This window comes from Anolis carolinensis, chromosome 1, assembly GCF_035594765.1.
Source record: "Anolis carolinensis isolate JA03-04 chromosome 1, rAnoCar3.1.pri, whole genome shotgun sequence".
Classification (NCBI taxonomy): Eukaryota; Metazoa; Chordata; class Lepidosauria; order Squamata; family Dactyloidae; genus Anolis; species Anolis carolinensis.
Genome location: NC_085841.1, coordinates 326,110,417 through 326,128,531, shown reverse-complemented (window position 1 = coordinate 326,128,531; position 18,115 = coordinate 326,110,417). Strand labels below are relative to the sequence as shown.

At 41.9% G+C, this 18,115-nt stretch overlaps 1 protein-coding gene across 5 annotated transcripts in view; it reads right to left on the bottom strand.

Annotated features, from left to right (window-relative positions):
• Nucleotides 1-2,521: 2,521 nt before the first annotated feature.
• Nucleotides 2,522-18,115, bottom strand: part of prorp (protein only RNase P catalytic subunit) — a 71,708-nt gene continuing 56,114 nt past the window's right edge. For all 5 annotated transcript variants that reach the window (XM_008103383.2, XM_062968265.1, XM_062968267.1 and 2 more), the window contains 3 exons: nucleotides 4,304-4,452; nucleotides 2,998-3,193; nucleotides 2,522-2,667 (listed from right to left, as the gene is read on the bottom strand). In XM_008103383.2, coding sequence (XP_008101590.1) covers nucleotides 2,539-2,667; nucleotides 2,998-3,193; nucleotides 4,304-4,452 — 474 coding nt within the window. In that variant the 3' untranslated portion in view covers nucleotides 2,522-2,538. The remainder of the gene's footprint in view (nucleotides 2,668-2,997; nucleotides 3,194-4,303; nucleotides 4,453-18,115) is intronic.

The window sequence follows — 18,115 nt, the reverse complement described above, 5'->3', positions numbered from 1 at the left end:
GGTGTGTCAAAATTCACCAAAGAACCTAGCATGACTTGGGTGGTGTGTCACTTCGAGAAAAAAACAACCATAATTTCGCAATATGTATAGTTTAAATAACAAAAATGTATAATTGTAATACAGTAGAGTCTCGCTTATTAAACATAAACGGGCCGGCAGAACATTGGATAATCCAGCATTCTGGATTATCCAGCGCATTTTTGTAGTCAAGGTTTTCAATACATCGTGATATTTTGGTGCTAAATTCGTAAATACAGTAATTACTATGTAGCATTACTGCATATTGAACTACTTTTTCTGTCAAATTTGTTGTATAACATGTTTTGATGCTTAATTTGGAAAATCATAATTTGGTGTTTAATAGGCTTCTCCTTAATCTCTCCTTGTTATCCAACATATTCGCTTATCCAACATTCTGCTGGCCCGTTTATGTTGGATAAGTGAGACTACTGTATTATTATTATTGTGCCAAAGAGTGTTTGCACTTGACCAAAATCCCAGGATTCCAGAAGGACTTTGTTAAGAAAAGGGGGCATGTTTCACTTTGAAAGATAAGGAAGTGAATGAAACCATTTCCTTACAGTGCAGAATTAAAGCGGTTTGATACCACTTTAATTACTTTGGCTGGATGCTATGGATTCCTAGGAGTTGTAGTTTGGTGAGGCACCAGCATTCATTGGCAGAGATGCCTTAAGACCTTGTAAAGCCATAACTATGATTTTACACCATTGAGCTATAGTATCTAAAGGCCTGTTAGAACTCATAATAATCTAGCCTGCTATGGAGACAGTGTTGGCATCTGGGCTAACTGCAAGGTCTGTTTGTATTGTTGTGTAACCTGTTATTATGGCTTTTTTCGTGTTAGGGGTGACTTGAGAAACTGCAAGTGTGAGAGAATTGGCCATCTGCAAGGACATTGTCCAGGGGACACCTGAACGTTTTACCATCCTGTGGGAGGCTTCTCATGTCCCCACAAGAGAAGCCGGAGCTGACAGATGGGAGCTCACCCCGCTCCCTGGATTTGAACTGCCAACCTTTTTGTCAGCAGGCCTGTCTGCACAAGGGTTTAACCCAGTGGTTCTCAACCTGGAGTCCCCAGATGTTTTTTGGCCTACAACTCCCAGAAATCCCAGCCAGTTTACCGGCTGTTATGATTTCTGGGATTGAAGGCCAAAAACATCTGGGGACCCCAAGTTGAGAATCACTGGTTTAACCCATTGCGTCACCTGGAGCTCCATATTATTATGGCTAAACTCCATGCAGTCATGCTGGCCACATGACCTAGGATAGGCATGGGCAGTAGGCTGTTAGGAATTGTGGGAGCTGAAGCCCAAAACACCTGGAGGGTCCAAGTTTGCCCATGCCTGACCTAGGAGGTGTCTACAGACAATGCCAGCTCTTCAGCTTAGGAATGGAGATGAGCACACACACACACACACCGAGTCGGACTCAACTACTTAATGTCAAGGGGAAACCTTTACTTTAGCTGTTTAAGACTGGAGGTTGTCTGCAAGTACATATAGTGAAGATGCACATGGTTGAAATATAATTTTATTAATTGTTAGAAATATAATTTCTGTATTAATTGTCATTTTGAAATGTGTGAACATAAGAGATGGGAGAAGGAGAGTAAGAGATGTTGGAATGTGGGGAGGGCTAGGTTTCCTCCTTAGCAAAAAACACTGTGACCTGAAGTTCAGCCTGCAGTAGCAGCCCAAAGATAAGCAAGTTGCAAATTGAAAAAAAATTGACTTCACTGAGTATCTCGCACATGCTCAGTGAACAAAGGTGGAGTTAGAGGAGGGACAAGAGCTGAAGGTGGAGCCAGGGGTGGAAAGGAGGTGGAACTGGGAGATTAAAAATATTAGTGTGACCTACACATTGCTTTCATTTTCTTTGTTCTGGGTGGTACCTGGCAAATTCCAGAGTACCTGTTAGTTTTCTACTGCAGTAATAAAACTTCTGTAATTTACAATATCCTTGTTTCTGGTCTCAACTGGGAAACAAGACCAGGAATATTTAAAAGAAGGCCTGTCATTTCAGTAAGATTAGAACTCAAAACCTAAGAGCAGAGCAAGGGGAAAAGCAGGCAAGGTATAAAAGGGAAAAAAACATGTAGCCTACACTCAGTTAAATCACAGTATAAGACCCCAGGCTAGTGAGATGTGTTCTGTGGTGAAAAAAAGGTGCATGTGCATAAACTAAAATAAAAGGTTTATACGTTGCTTTCCCAAATAACCCTCCCACAATTTGAGTTTCTCCCCTTCTAGTAATGATGGCAAGAGGGAGGGAGAGACCAAAACTTAACTTGAGAATGTAGGAAAATCTGTTGAAAACAAAGCCATCTTGATGGTACTACATAAGATCTTTCCAACAAGATGTAATCGTAGCAAATATGCATGTGTTATCTGTAGTCTGCACAATCATATTCTAATTTGCTACTGGTTGATCAGGAAGAAATAAATAAACAGAATTATGTAATGGGTATATAATGTCTGGTGGAAAAAGGAACCATACACTGTTTGTAAAAACAGTATTTTATTTTTGCTGAAGACAAAGCCATTTTATTGGCACCTCATACGAAGATCTTTCCAAATTGCTGTCGTCATAGGGAATATGCCATGTGTTACCTGTAGTCTGCACAATTGTATCGTAATTCAATACAGGCTGTTAAGGAAGAAAATAAGATAACTCATTTTACTATGTAGAAATACACCTACTAACATGTTTTTTCTTTTTAAAAGGAAACAAAGATAGTATTATTAACCAGAACACTTTACTAAGAAAATAATATCTGATTGCTTTTATTTTGGAAGAATATCAGTAAATATAAAATTAATTTCAAATTTCTTAGGTCTATTTGTGTTTAGATTATATTAATCTGACTCTGAAGATGATATTTCAGCATGGTTTATCTCTGTTAAGACTAACTAAACAGGACAATGAAGAATCAAACATACATGCATCATTGGCAAAAAGAAATACAACAAGCAGTACCTCAAATTTGATCTTTTTTCCTGATATGTAGTCAGACAGCACCATCTGATGACCACGTTGCCATTTAAAGAACAGGCGTCGAGTAAGACTGTCTGAGAGACAAGCCTTGTGATCACGCAACAGATCTCTAGTAACAAATTTACAGTGACTCCCTGAGTGAAGAGTGGCATAGAGTAGAAATGGATCATCTTCAGACCTTAAACCAAAAAAGGCAAAAAAGATCATCACACATTGCAGACCTGAGGGTTGTAGAACTATCTCAGGTGTTCATAATAAATTGGTTAACCTTTAGCTACTATGAGAACCTCCCCCCCCCCTTTATTTGCTGCAGCAGATTAACAAGACAGCAATTCTAGAATATATCTGAATACTATTCACCCTGATTAATTACAAGCCTAATATGTTGAGCCTATCATCATATCATCTACATTTTAGGAAATACAGTAGTATACAAAGTTGTGTCTTACAAAATGATGGTACAACAAAAAGACAGCTTGGGACTCCAGTTGTCTCTTAGACACAAACTTCATGTGGTTAAAAAAATATTTTTTCTTAATATGGGCTCTTTTGGTGCTTTAGAGAAGCAAACTGAAATCCCAAAATACTGCATTTTGCTTGTAAAGTTCTAGACAACTATTTGTGTATTAAAGGCTACTTATCTAGTGCTGCTGTTTCCCATTTTCTTAATCTTTTGGGAGAGGTATGCCTTAATGAGCTCTGCCTTGTTCTGATAAACACCTCATCAGTTTCTGAGTCTTAATGGCTGGGTTAGTAGAGTCAGTGTTTCAAATGTGGTAAGGAATACAAAGCGGATGATCATTGGTTAAATACATACAAAGTAAGGTCACAATTCAGAACAGTGACAATGAGAGAGCTACATGCATTTTACATTGCCCCGGAGAAAAGATTGAAATTATTAGGAGTTTGAAATTATAAAAGAGATGCAGCAGATCAAGAATGTATAATTCTGTATGTTTATGTCTCCATGAAATGATCAAAATCACAGTCCACTTATCAAATTGCCAAAAAAACAACCTGTACATGCTTCTCAATAATGCCTTTCTTTTATTAATCACTCTGCTTCATTCACATAATTTCTTAGTTCCTCTATTTGTAACCCATCCATGTTTCCCCCCTACTTATTCCATTTTTTCTTTCTACATGTAAACAAATCTGTTAAGGAGAGAAAGATAGAATAGCTGCACAGTGTATTTATTTATTAATACTAGGAGCCCTCCGAAGGGAAGCACCCTTTCTTTTGTGCAAATATCTCTGAAAATGTTCATTAAAGAAGACAAGAACATACACATTGTCTGTAAAAAAGAAGTCTGCCTTCTTCTGCATAGCAACCATGTTATTTCTATTCCACTGACGAGATCCATTCAACATGTGTTTGCGCCCCAGGACAAGTAACCGTAGATTCTGCTGCACCAGATGGTTGACAACATCCAAAAGCTATAGAAAAGAAGGAGAGAAAAAAGGATTTGGTGAACCAGAAATTTGGGACACTGAACATGGAAATGACTTCTTAATATATGACTTCCTAATACTGTTTACTACCCAGCTTATCCTGGGGAATTTCCTGTGATCCTGTGGCTATGTCTGGAATCATGACAGGACACTTTTAAAATCAATATTAAGGGAATAAATAGCCTATCAGCAGAATTTAGGCTGAACATCTTGAAAATTGTGACTACAGTGAAAGGCAAAGATTCTACTTAAGCATTCTTAAGTATAGTAGAGTCTCACTTATCCAACACTCATTTATCCAACGTTCTGGATTATCCAACACATTTTTGTAGTCAATGTTTTCAAAACATCGTGATACTTTGGTGCTAAATTCGTAAATACAGTAATTACTACATAGCATTACTGTGTATTGAACTACTTTTTCTGTCAAATTTGTTGTCTAACATGATGTTTTGGTGCTTAATTTGTAAAATCATAGCCTAATTTGATGTTTAATAGGCTTCTCCTTAATCTCTCCTTATTATCCAACATATTCACTTATCCAACGTTCTGCGGGCCCGTTTATGTTGGATAAGTGAGACTCTACTGTACTGGTATCTCAGGATATTTATATGGGAGAATGAAAAGGCTCTTTGTTATTCTTTTAGGGTATTTATTATGTAATAAACATACACATTCTACACTTTCATTAGGACAGAACCTTTATTTCTAAATCTCCAGCATGCTTTTCTGTCAGCTCACCACAGCCGCTCCTGAATGAACACACGAGACTCTCTGTGATATCACCAGAAACTTTACTGCAGGAAACATAAACATCAGAAAAGCCAAGAATGGGAGACTCCGGCCAACCCTCCTTTATATACCCTCCCTCTCATTTGAAAAGTCTCTTCCCGCTCAGTAAAACCCCGCGCAAATTCCCCGCCAAGTCCAGCAGCCGTTTCTTCTCCGAGTCCTGAGACGCAGGTGTCTTATCAATGTCAGTGACCCTGAAACTCAGAGCCACATACAGGCTCTAGTAGCAGGGTTCTGACATGGCGTCCTCCTCCCCTTCGTCCTGGAAGGAAAAGATTAAACACAACTATTGTTCTCCGCTGTCCAGAGTTCCTTTATACTTTTTTAACAGGCTGCAATGGAATACCGGGTGTACCTTTCCTAGGTCCTTGGGTAGCCTCAGCTCATAGGTCACTTCGTTTATTCTTTTCGCTACCCTGAACGGCCCTATATAGCGTGGAGCCAATTTCTTAGATGGGAACCCCAATTTCAGGTTTTTTGTGCTCAGCCAAACCAGATCCCCTTCGCCCAATTTGTCCCCCTCTCGGCGCCTACGATCTGCAAAGAGCTTGTACTTCTTTTGTGTTTCCCGCAATGCCTCCACCACGGTCTGCCACCCTTGCTTAATTTTGGCCGGCCATTCCTTGTCGGTCTGGCCCTCTCCTTCCTTCCACTCGGGTAGCCTGGGGAAAGGTGCCACCTCCTGTCCGTATACTATTTCGAATGGGGCACGACCTGTGGCCGAATGTACGGCCCCGTTAAAAGTCATCTCAGCAAACGGAAGAAGGTCCGCCCAATCGTCCTGTCTATAATTGGTGTACATCCTCAAGAATTGGCACAGTGTCTGTTGGGTACGTTCGACCCCCCCGTTGGTTGCGGGATGAAAAGCCGAGCTCAGATTCCTTTCCGCTCCTAACAGCTGTAAGAATTCTCCCCAAAATTTTGCAGTGAACTGGACTCCCCGGTCGCTAATTATTTTGTCGGGACACCCATGTAGGCGATATACATGCTTCACATACAAATCAGCGAGCTTTTCAGCCGAGGGGAGTTTTGGCAGGGCCACAAAGTGTGCCTGTTTTGAGAATAGGTCCAATATTGTCCAAATGTATCTGTGGCCTCTGCTGGGGGGTAGTTCGCCTACAAAATCCATTGCCACGCATTCCCATGGCCTCATGGGTTCCACCACCTTCTGCAATAGCCCCTGGGGCTTCCCAGGTGGTGTTTTTCCCTCTGCACATAATTCACACTGCGTGACGTACCCCCTGGCGTCTTTCCTCATTCCGGGCCACCAGCATTGTTTGGCCAACAGTTTAATAGTCCTGGTGGGGCCTAGATGACCTGCACCCTTGTTATCGTGGCACTTCCTTAACATTTCTCATCTTAAACATTCAGGAATATACAATTTCTTATTTACAAACACCAAATCCCCACACAGTTCTCCCTGTTCTTTGTTCGTTTGTAACCATTTGTCCATTCCATATGCTCGCTTCAACTCTTCCTCCCATATTTCTCCTCCCCCCGTGGAAATGGCAGTACGTTTGTTTTCTTTGGCCGCTTGTGCTCGAGTCAGTACTGCCAGGCCCCATTGCTTATCTAGGAAAAGGCTCCCCTCAGATTCCTGAATTCCTCCCCCGTGCTGAGGCATCCGAGAGAGAGCGTCAGCGAGTATGTTGTGTTTCCCCTGGAAGAACTTGAGTCTGAAATCAAAACGGCTGAAATATTGAGCCCATCTAATCTGCTTCGCTGATAGTTTACGAGGGGATCTTAGATACTGTAAATTTCTATGATCAGTCCACACCTCAAACGGTGTTCCACTTCCTTCCAGAAAGTGTCTCCAGCACTCTAGTGCTTTTAGAATCGCTAAGGCTTCTCTCTCCCAAATCGGCCAGTTTTTTTCTGTATCGCTAAACTTTTTCGACAGATAGCCACATGGCTTCAGGTTCCCCCCCTCGTCTTTCTGCAGCAGAACTGCCCCATATGCCCGGTCTGACGCATCGCAATGTAGTACAAAGGCCTTAGACATATCAGGGTGCTGTAGGACAGGCTCCTCAGTGAAACGCTTTTTAAGGGCTTCGAAAGCTTCCTGGCATTCTATTGTCCAGGTCAGTTTGGCCCCTGGGGCCTTCACTTTGGCTGTTTCTCCCCTGCCTTTAGTCTTTAACAAATCCGTTAACGGCAAAGTGAGGCGCGCAAAGTCCTTGATAAATGTTCTATAGAAGTTTGCGAACCCCAGGAAGGATTGCAGCTGCTTCCGTGTTCTGGGGGCTTCCCACCCCCTCACGTCTTCCACCTTCGCAGGGTCCATCGCCACTCCCTGGGAGGAAATCCTATACCCCAGAAAGTCTATCTGGTCTTTATTGAACTCGCACTTGGCAAGCTTCGCATACAGCTTCGCTTCCCTCAACTTTTGTAGGACTTCCCTGACTAGTTCTACGTGTTGCTCCTTAGTCCGAGACATTATCAATATGTCATCTAAAAAAATAAAGACTCCCTTGTACAATAATGGATGCAACACTTCGTTGATTAATTGCATGAACGCGGCCCCTCCCCCGCATAAACCGAATGGGAGCACACAATAATTGAATAATCCGAAGGCGCAGGAGAAGGCCGTCTTCCACCTGTCCTCTGGTTTGATCTGCAATTTATGGTAAGCCTCAATTAAATCCAATTTAGTGAATATCTGTCCCTCCGATAACTGGGCGATCAAGTCCTTCACTAAGGGTAGGGGGTATTTATTTACAGTACTGATTGCATTCAGGCCCCTGTAGTCAATGCAGAGCCTCAGCGTTTGGTCCTTTTTCCGCCTAAACAACACAGGTGCCCCTAAAGGGGAGTTCGAAGGTTCTATGAAACCCCTCGCTAGGTTTTTATCAATGTACTTTCTCAGTTCCTCCTTTTCCCTAGCCGACATCGGGTATATCTTTGCCTTGGGAAGCTCTGCTCCTGGGACTAGCTCTATTTTCACTTCAACTCTCCGCTTCGGTGGGAAATTGTCTGCTTCCTTCTCGTCAAACACGTCCACAAAATCCCGATACTCTGGGGGTAATTTATCTGCCAGTTCTGCTATTCTGATAGAGTCTTCCTCCCCCCTTTTCCCCGGCTCCCTCTCAACTTCCTGGCTCCCTTCTTCCAAATTCATCCCGAAGATCATGCTCTTATCCTCCCAGTTGATTTGCGGGTTGGCCTGCCCCAGCCACGGCATGCCTAGTATAACATTATAGCTGGCTATTTGTGATATCACAAATGACACCTTTCCTTCCCAACTCCCTATCTTACACTTTACATCTTCGGCACTGTACCTAGCTAACGATCCTGATGCTGTGGATCCGTCCAACTGCGAAAATGCTATTGGGGATTCTAGGTTCGTTCTTTCGCATCCCAATCCCTCGGCTAATTCAGGGGAAATGATGTTCCTGGAACATCCACAATCCACAAACGCTTTGCAGGTCGCTTGTTTGCTGCCATTTTCAAGCTGAATGGGGACCACTATCATAGCTTTGTCCTGACTTACCAACCCCCCCGAATGGTGCCTCATCGGTGTTTCTTCCTCGGCGCGTTTTCCTGCCACGGCTCTTGGTTTGGGCTGGCCTCCGCCTTCCCCTTTTCTCTGCCAGCACTCGGCAGCTCTGTGGCCCAACCGGCCGCACACAAAGCAGCCACTCCTGCTGGCGCTCACGTTCCCTGTCGGCTCCGCTCTCCTCCCGGCTGGGGCTGATCCCTCCTTCCGGCTCCCCTCTTTCATCTGCGGCCGTTGCTGTAGCGCTCCTCGGTGCCTCCTCGCCTGGGCCAGCGATGTCTCGACGCGCCCCGCCAGCTGAATCCATCCGCGCAGTGTGTCAGGCTCATCACGATGCACCGCCCAGGAGAGGATCTCCCGCCTGAGCCCCTCTTTGAAGAGTTCCATCTTTGTCACTGCAGACCATTCCGGCACCTTTTCGGCGAGGCATTGGAACTCCTCCGCATACTCAGATACCGACCTCTGCCCCTGGGAGACGGTCTTCAACTTCTCCCTCGCCCGGATCTGCTCCAATGGATCTCGGAAACGGGTCTCCAGGGCCCCCATAAAGCGTCGGACTGACCCCAGACATGAGTCGCGCCGCGCGTGCAGCTGAACGTACCAGCTAGCCGCTCCCCTCTTCAACACTGCACCAATGGCCCGTATCCGGCTGGATTCCGTTCTAAAAGTGTGAGCATTGTCCTCCATATAGCCCCTCACCGTGGTAAGGAAAAAATCCAGTTCAGAGGACTCTCCCCTAAACTCGATCCTTAGTTCCTCTCGTCTCGGTAGGGGTCCCTGTGGTGGCAATCCCCAATTCTCCGCCCGTCGCAAGCCCCCTTGCGGACCAGTGGGCCCCGCTGCTGTTTCTCTTTGCCCTGTGCCACGCCCGGCATTCGCCAGGGGCACTAGGGTCTCAGCTGGGAGCGTAGCCGGGATTCTCGGAGGCTTTTCCCCTTCGTCGTCACTCTCCACCCGCGTCAGGCTTGTTTGGGTCTTGGGCCGGGCGCCGGGCTCCTTTCGCATTTCCCTTCCCTTCGGTGCTGGAAGGTCTGCAAAGCCCTGGCTGCTTCCCACGCTCACGTCCCACATTGAGCCAGCCCGAAGTTCCCTTCCTCTCTCTGGCTCTGCCAAAAACGCCAGGCGCTCCATCGCCCTCGACATCACTGCCAGGGTGGTCTCCATCGCCGACATCCTCTCCTCCAGAAACACCATCCTTTGTGGGCCTGGGGAAGGTGAACCTTCCTCTCCTCCGGTGCTGTCTCCCCGCACCACTCCACGCCTCTGGGTTACCCCATTTGGCTGGGCATAAGCGGTGGATGACGCCAGGGCCGCCAGCTGGTGGAACTCAGCGTCCGGCTCGGGAGTGGCCCTTCCCGACCTTCCTCCTCCTGCGCCCAAGAGCTCTTCATCCTCCGCTTGCATGTTACACCTCACCGCTACAGCGGGATGGTGTCTATATTCTTGGCTTAGTGTCAGCTCACCACAGCCGCTCCTGAATGAACACACGAGACTCTCTGTGATATCACCAGAAACTTTACTGCAGGAAACATAAACATCAGAAAAGCCAAGAATGGGAGACTCCGGCCAACCCTCCTTTATATACCCTCCCCCTCATTTGAAAAGTCTCTTCCCGCTCAGTAAAACCCCGCGCAAATTCCCCGCCAAGTCCAGCAGCCGTTTCTTCTCCGAGTCCTGAGACGCAGGTGTCTTATCAATGTCAGTGACCCTGAAACTCAGAGCCACATACAGGCTCTAGTAGCAGGGTTCTGACACTTTTCTATTGTTAACACATAGAAGAATAGTGCCACCTTTAACGTAACTCAGTCCTTTATCCACTAAAGAAGACCATATACTTTATATGTCTTATGAACCCATTTACCAGGACTTTCATTTTGCAAACTTTTAACTAAACCAGCACACAGCCTGTATCACCTTAAATCATGAAAAGCATGAGTACCAATGGAAAAGAACTGCAACCACTCCAGACCAGCTGCATTTGAAAATAGTATTGTATACTTGTAGAAAAGCTTTCAAATGGATGCAAATAGGAAAATATTCCTTTTTTGTTTCAGTACATTATCACCACCCCTGTCTACATGTTTCTCTTTCTAATGGTTTATTTCATCTAGTTTCAGGTCTAGATACCACCGCAGCAAATCTATACATAGCTACAGGGGGGGTTTCCTATCTGCTCCCACACATAACTGCTTCTTAGAAGTGCATGATACAAAGCACTTTCTTTTAGTCATAAAGGAAATTAAATATAGTTCAGTTTTTTTTTTAGAATGAAGGCAATTCTTCTTCAAACTACACACATCTTATCCTCCCATCAGAAAATTATCACTATCCTTTTCAAAAGGTAGATAAAATATTTTCAGATGACAACATATCATAGATTTATGTACTAAAGTATGTTCTTAAATTGTTTTTTTAAGCCTTAATGTTCTAAAAGTTTTTTTAAAACCTAAAAATATTAAAGGAGTATTTTCTCATGTAGTATTTATTTTTATTTATTTAAATATGACTGAAAATGTCCATCTACTTACAGCCTAATCTTTAAAAATTTGAGTCAACGAAAGAGTTACTGAAAATATTTGGATTTGCATTGGTGGAACAGTTTAAAGATCATTACTTCACAAAGAAAATATCACCTGTGGAACAGAATAATCTGTTCATAAATGGAAATTTGTTTTAAAATTAAATGATCATGTAAAGCACATGTCTATTTCCCTTCCAATAGGAACTGTATGCCAAAAATGTAGCTGACATATTATACTAGTCTATCCCCAGGGTTAAAAACCTTGCAAAGTCTCATCATCCTTAACCCACAACAAGATGTTGAGTAACTGGAACTGCATCAACCTTATGCTTATTGATAAGTCTAAAAGGAACAATGAGAATATAGCACACTGAATAGTTTTAGATCTTCACTTTATTTGTATCCTGTCTCTCCTCTAAAAATTGGACTCAACGTGTTGGAAATAAACTCCAACATTTCAGACCGGAAGTGCAAGATCACATTTATTCAATATCTTCATAAAACTCCACACAGATTAAAAAAACTAGCACCTGTGTGACCTTTTGGTTTCTCACGATCAGAGGTTTAGGGGAAGAAGGCAGTGAAGGGAGACACTTCCAAAGGGCATAAGCCCAACACTGAACAGTCGTTAGACCTAGCTGCGGGCTCAGAAGTAGGTCTATCTGTCAACTCCTATCTTGCCAGAAGTAGAGGAAGTCTCCCTGTGGGAGCACTTTAGAGTTATTCCGATGGAAAAACTCAAAATAGCTTGCTCAGAATGAACCCATCAGACTTTGTGATGGCAAAAAAAGACAGTATGGAGAACTCCGTTCTCTGCCTTGATATCAGAAGATTTATGAGCCTCCTCCCAAAGTGGGGCTTTGAGGCATGCAACCCAGTTTTGACATGCTTGACTCATTTGTGTGAATCACACAGACAATGAAGAAGAACTTTGTTTCAATAAATCTTTTGACAAGATCTCTCTGGGTATTTTTGCAGAGAAGCTAGATCAGTGTTTCCGTTTCCTACATTCCATCTGATATGGAAAACTGGTAATTATTTTTCTCTAGTGTAGCAAAGACGAACACAATATTTCTGGCACTGGTCAAGGGCTGCCATTTTGGATAGCACTGAGCCAGAAGATACTACAATTAAGTGGATTTGTAGCGGGCTCACAGTTTGAACACAAAGCATGCTCAACAATGTTTCCTTGCCTTGCATAGAGGTGACAAGTCAGATTCCATAGAATTCTCTCCTAGGCCCATCTTTGTTCACCATCTTTATAAATGACCTGAATTACAGAATAATAGAGGGTATGCTCCTCAAATCTCCAAATGATACAAAACTGGGGAAGGTAACTAATACCTCAAACGGCAGAATCATGATTCAAGGTGATCTTAAAAGACTGGAGAATAGTCTAAAACTAACAAAATGAATTCCAACAGGAATAAAGTTAAGGTTTGGGAAGGAAATAAATCATCTTATCGTTGTACATATGATTTGTTTCCTTCCCAAACAAACCTTAACTTTATTCCTGTTGAAATTCATTTTGTTAGTAAAATCTGGCTTGACAGTAGAACATATAATAGCAATCTAGCAAACTTGAAGGATCACAAGTTCTAGTGTCCTGGCTCAAAACTAGATCCAGACTAGATCCAACCAAGGTAGCAAATCAAGACCTATAGGGAATATTTAAGATAATGTTTTTAGTCCAGAGAAAAGAAGACTGAGAAGTGGATTCAAATTGTCAAAGAAGAGATAACTAAATATTAAGCAGAATTTCTGATGGTAGGAATTGTCTATAGAATAAACTACCTAAGAAGGTGGTGGACTCTCCATTATTAGTTTTGAATAGAGGTTAGTTGGCCACCCCCAGATGTGTTTTAGCAATGAATTCCTGCACTGGCAGGGGTTGGATCCCTTCTGTTTCTTTGACCCTATGAAGTAACTTTCTCAACTAATTGTAGCTGTGGGGGTATTTACATGCAAATGGAGACAATGTCTTGGTGAGCCACTGCACTCAAAATCACTTGTACTAAATGGCATCTGGCACATGGAACTATTTCAAAAGAGTTTCTGTGTACAGTACTAACTCACATGTACTGTGGTTCCCTCCTGTTTAGTCACAATCTCTCAAACATGTCAGCCTTTAAGATGGGAATTTTCAAATTGCTACAGTCAGGACTGCAAGCACAGAATAATGGGAGCATTTGTCAGAAGGTGATCCTGATTGATGGAAAGGGAGGAGACTATCCCACTATGAGAAACTAAATTTTTGGAGCAGATATATGCCCAATAAAATATGGGATAGATGACAAGATAAAAGCACAGGAAGGAGCGAATAGTCAAGTCTCATGTGTGACTGGAGGATGGAAATAGTTTCATGATTACAACTCAGCTGTATAGATGTACATTTGGATGTAGACACAAGAAAGCTGTAAGATTATGTCACTAATTCCAAAGACAATGTGGTTTTGATAACTCTGACAATCAATGGTAAATTAGCACTTGACCCGGCAAAATGAAATTTCACCAAGTCATCCAATGAGCAAGGAATAGTACCCAAAAGTCCAGGTTTCCCATCTTGGACTCTTAATTGCCAGATCACATCGCATGCAGTGTGTGTCATACTTTTTAAAAGGTCAGACTTTTAGTACAACTATCTTCTTTCTCAAGACAAAGAAACATTTCTCAGATGGGAATTCCCTGAATAGTTTTGTAAGAAACCATTATAACTCATGACTAAACCAAACTGCCACTCACCTGCTGTAACTTGGTCATATTTAAGGAAGTTATCGCCACGTGAATTTACCTGGTTTGAGGAGTCAAAATATTTCAAGCAGTTTTTCTGACCAATAAAGGCAAGTTATTAGAGAACAGTGTGCAAAAAATTACAATTCTGTACTTCAGCACATATAAAACATCTATCACTACAGTCCAGTGTTACAAATAATAGGCTGGATCCAGATTTAGCTAGGTGCAACTGTGCTAAAGGAAGTAGATGTACCTTCCCCTTCCAAACTAAAGGTAATCCCTTCCAATTCCTGAGTATGTTACACAACAGGTGCACTCCTGAATGAATCATGATGAGGGGCAAGATAGGAAAGGGTGTTCCCAGAAGGTGGCATTTCCTTTCCACCTATGGAAGATGGATCCCAGATACAGTAATGTAATTCTTACTTCATAATTGTATTTATATCTGTATTTTTCAATGATTGGGATTTCAAGAGGCACACAGGAAGGATATATTTTGAAAAACAGAGTTTTTCTGCCCTGCTTTCTGGGAAGATTCCAATTACAGATCATTTGAGTCCATCTAGCCATAACATACATTACAACAAAAAATGCTTCTGCACAGAATCCATGGTGGTAGCCATTTTAGACTGCAGGGCTGAAAACAGGGGCCCAAGGAAATTAAAGGAATCATTACATGCGCCTTCAAGTTGTTTCCAATTTATGGCAACCCTGTGGCAAAGCTATCACAAGGTTTTCTTGGCAAGGTTTGTTCAGAGGAGATGTACCTTTGCTTTCTTCTAAGTTTGAGAGCACATGACTCATCCAAGGTCACCCAATGAGATTCATGGCCAAGCGGGGATTTGAACCTGGTCTCCAAAGTTCTAATCCAAAGTTGCTCAAAACCACTAAGTCCCAAAACACTTACACAATAATAAATCTGTGACTATATAAGATACCACAAATTTCTTGTCAGTTCCCCCACTGAAGTTCAGTTCAAACAGTGAAATACTGATTACTATATATTAACAATCTATTTTCTAAAGTTACGAGTAGTATATTATTTTTGGTACTCCAAAGCCTTAGCACCATTAACCATGGGGGCAGGGAGGGGAACAGTTTTCTTTAACTATATATTTTATGCAAATTACTCTCACTACATGATACACTACTTTGGCTTAGTAGGAAATAATTATCACACCACTCATAAAGTATTGCATTTGAAATGGGAATTGACTCTTGCAACATGACTGACTCAAAATGGGCTTTCCCCTGAATTACCAAGTTGTGGTAAATTTTAGAGTTCAAGTATCCATAAGGGTCAAAATATTGGGTTTGTTTAATAGAAAATGAGACAGGGATATGCAAGAAAGAGTAAATGCAGTAAGTCATTGTCTTCTCTCACAGTCTCTACTAATCTAAATTACATATGCCATAATATTTACAGATTTGCCTGTCCTTTATGGGAAAGAATGTGTCTCATTAAAAAATGGGTGAAAATTTCCAAAAAGTGTTTGTTGGGTTTTTTTTGATGAAGTAAATTTAGTTTTATGCAAACTATTTTATTGTATGAATAAAATATTCCCTTTAAAAAGAACAAAAATTGTCTATAGCATTTTTCACCAAAAGAAACATCAGCAATAACTACAATGGAATCAACAAAACATTTTTCTACAGAGAGGTTATAACTACTGTGTGGAAAGGCCAGATATAAGACAGTCATATTGGGTGAGTACAAATTTAGATCTGGAAAGACAAAAACAGCCAGTTTCAAAAGGGTTTAGCAATCTCCTCCCTAGAAACTACTTATCTGTACTGAATTGCTTCATTCCCAATTGGTTTTGCAACCTAATACGAAGATGCCTGTTCTTATTACACAGAATGTTTGTATTGGCTCTGAACAAGCTACCTGGGTCCCCTATGATTGAGAACAATACTGCAATTATATCACATGCCTCCCTCACCCATGTTCTGCCAAATGGTGTTGTAAATTAGATGTAGGGAGCTCTCTATTAGTACAATTTTCAGATTATGTTTGTAAAAGTGCCTAATGATTTGACAAAGCAAAACAATTTGATAGGGCTCCTTATTGATCCACTTTGGGTCCTTTGCTGGGAGAAGTGCAGGATCTAAAATCAATCAATCAATCTTACTCAATTCCAGGCCATGTTCACACAACTGTTGAACTATCATGTGCTAACTTTCCAATTAAATGTGAAAGGGACAGAAAGTGTCTTTGAAATAATTTCTCTCTTGCTTTCTTCCTCTCTCCCTCCTGTCCTCTGATAGACATTAAAGTTATTGAATCATAGAGTTGGAAGAGATCACAAGGGCCATCCATTCCAACCCCTTTCTGCCATGCTGCCATGCAGGTACCTCCACATCAAAGCACTCTCAAGGGTGGTCATCCTGCCTCTGCTTAAAAAGCTCCAGAGAAGGAAACTATCACCCGCATTGAACTGTTATGACAAGCTGTCCAGAAAAGAAATAAAGGGAAAGAGGTACCCAGCCTCTTTTGAAACACATAAGTAATTAGGGGATTCTTCAAGGCTGACCTATAGTTGGAGCAGGTCTAGAGAAACATAAGATTATGGAAATTTCAACAGTATTTACAAATATAACAACAGTGTTCACTTTCACTTTACAAAGGTAAAGGTTTCCCCTTGACATTAAGTTTAGTCGAGTCTAACTCTGGGGGGTGAGGCTCATCTCCATTTCTAAGCCAAAGAGCTGGCGTTGTCCAAAAACACCTCCTAGGTCATGTGGCCAGCATGACTGCATGGAGCGCCGTTACCTTTCCTGCCGAAACATTTGCATGTTTTCAAACTGCGAGGTTGGCAGAAGCTGGGGCTAACAACAGAAGCTCACCCTGTCCGCAAATTCAAACCGCTGACCTTCCAGTCAGCAAGTGCTTTCGCTTAGCGGTTTAACCCGCTGAGCCACCGCAGTCTTGACCTTCACTTAGGGCATCATTTTCTGTGTGCAAATGCTTTATCATCCAACCACATCAGATTTGTTCAGTGTCTAAGAGGTCTCAATTTTTACCAACCTCTTAGGAATTGTTTTAAGACCCTTGCCTTTAACGAGCTTACTATTCTTCAGCAGACGTAATTGTGCTTAAGGCTGAAAGATTGATCAGTACAGGCAATGTTCAATTATGCTTCCATTAGCAGTCAAATAAACAGAAGTTCTCTTGAGAACAAAACATGCTGCAGACACAATCCAGAATTGAAAGAACACAAAAAAAAGCCCTGTCTGCTGTAAAACAATTCACTCCAGAAGCTTCCTATACAAGCTAGAGAGTATGAGGGGTAAGATGGAACCATGTGATGACACCAGTTCCAGAGCATGGGCTTATGCGTAAATATCACATCAACTGTGTTCCCCAACTTGCATTGCTGGTTTAGCAGGGCACTGTAATAGATGGTATCAAAAGCAGTGGAAAGCATCAATATATATTTGTTGTGTTATAAATTATACGTATAGTCAGTCAAATATTAAGTCAAAATCTTCTTCTCTTGAAATGTTGATAAATTTTTTCCAGTATTTTCAAGTGAATTGGTCTGATATGGCACTGACAGTCATTAGTCAATAACTGGTGGATTTTAATAAGAGTTAAAGTCCCCTTTGGGGTGGAGAAAGGCAGGACAGAAATGAAGTAAATAAATAAATAATAATAATAATAATAATAACTTTATTTTTATACCCCGCCTCTATCTCCCCGAAGGGGACTCAGGGCGGCTTACATGGGGCCAAGCCCGAATAAAAACAGTAGCAGTATAAAACACAGCAATAGACAACAACTTGCACAATAAAAAAATAAAAAAATAAAAATAAAACATTAGCCAATAAAAAACAAGAACTAATAAAAACATGGATTAAAACTGAGAGATTGTAAAAGTAGACTGGGTAAAGTGCACCATATAAATATTGTAAACACAAGGTGACTGATAAAGTGTGGAAATTCTGGAAGTGCAAATTGGGATGGGAATAGACCCTGTGTCTATATCGAGTTGACAAAGGTAAAAGGTGCAAACCGGTACAAGAATGGTCACAGATTCAGATTGCTTCTGGATGAGCAATCTTTATCTAAAGGCTTGAGTAAAGAGCCAGGTTTTCAAGCTCTT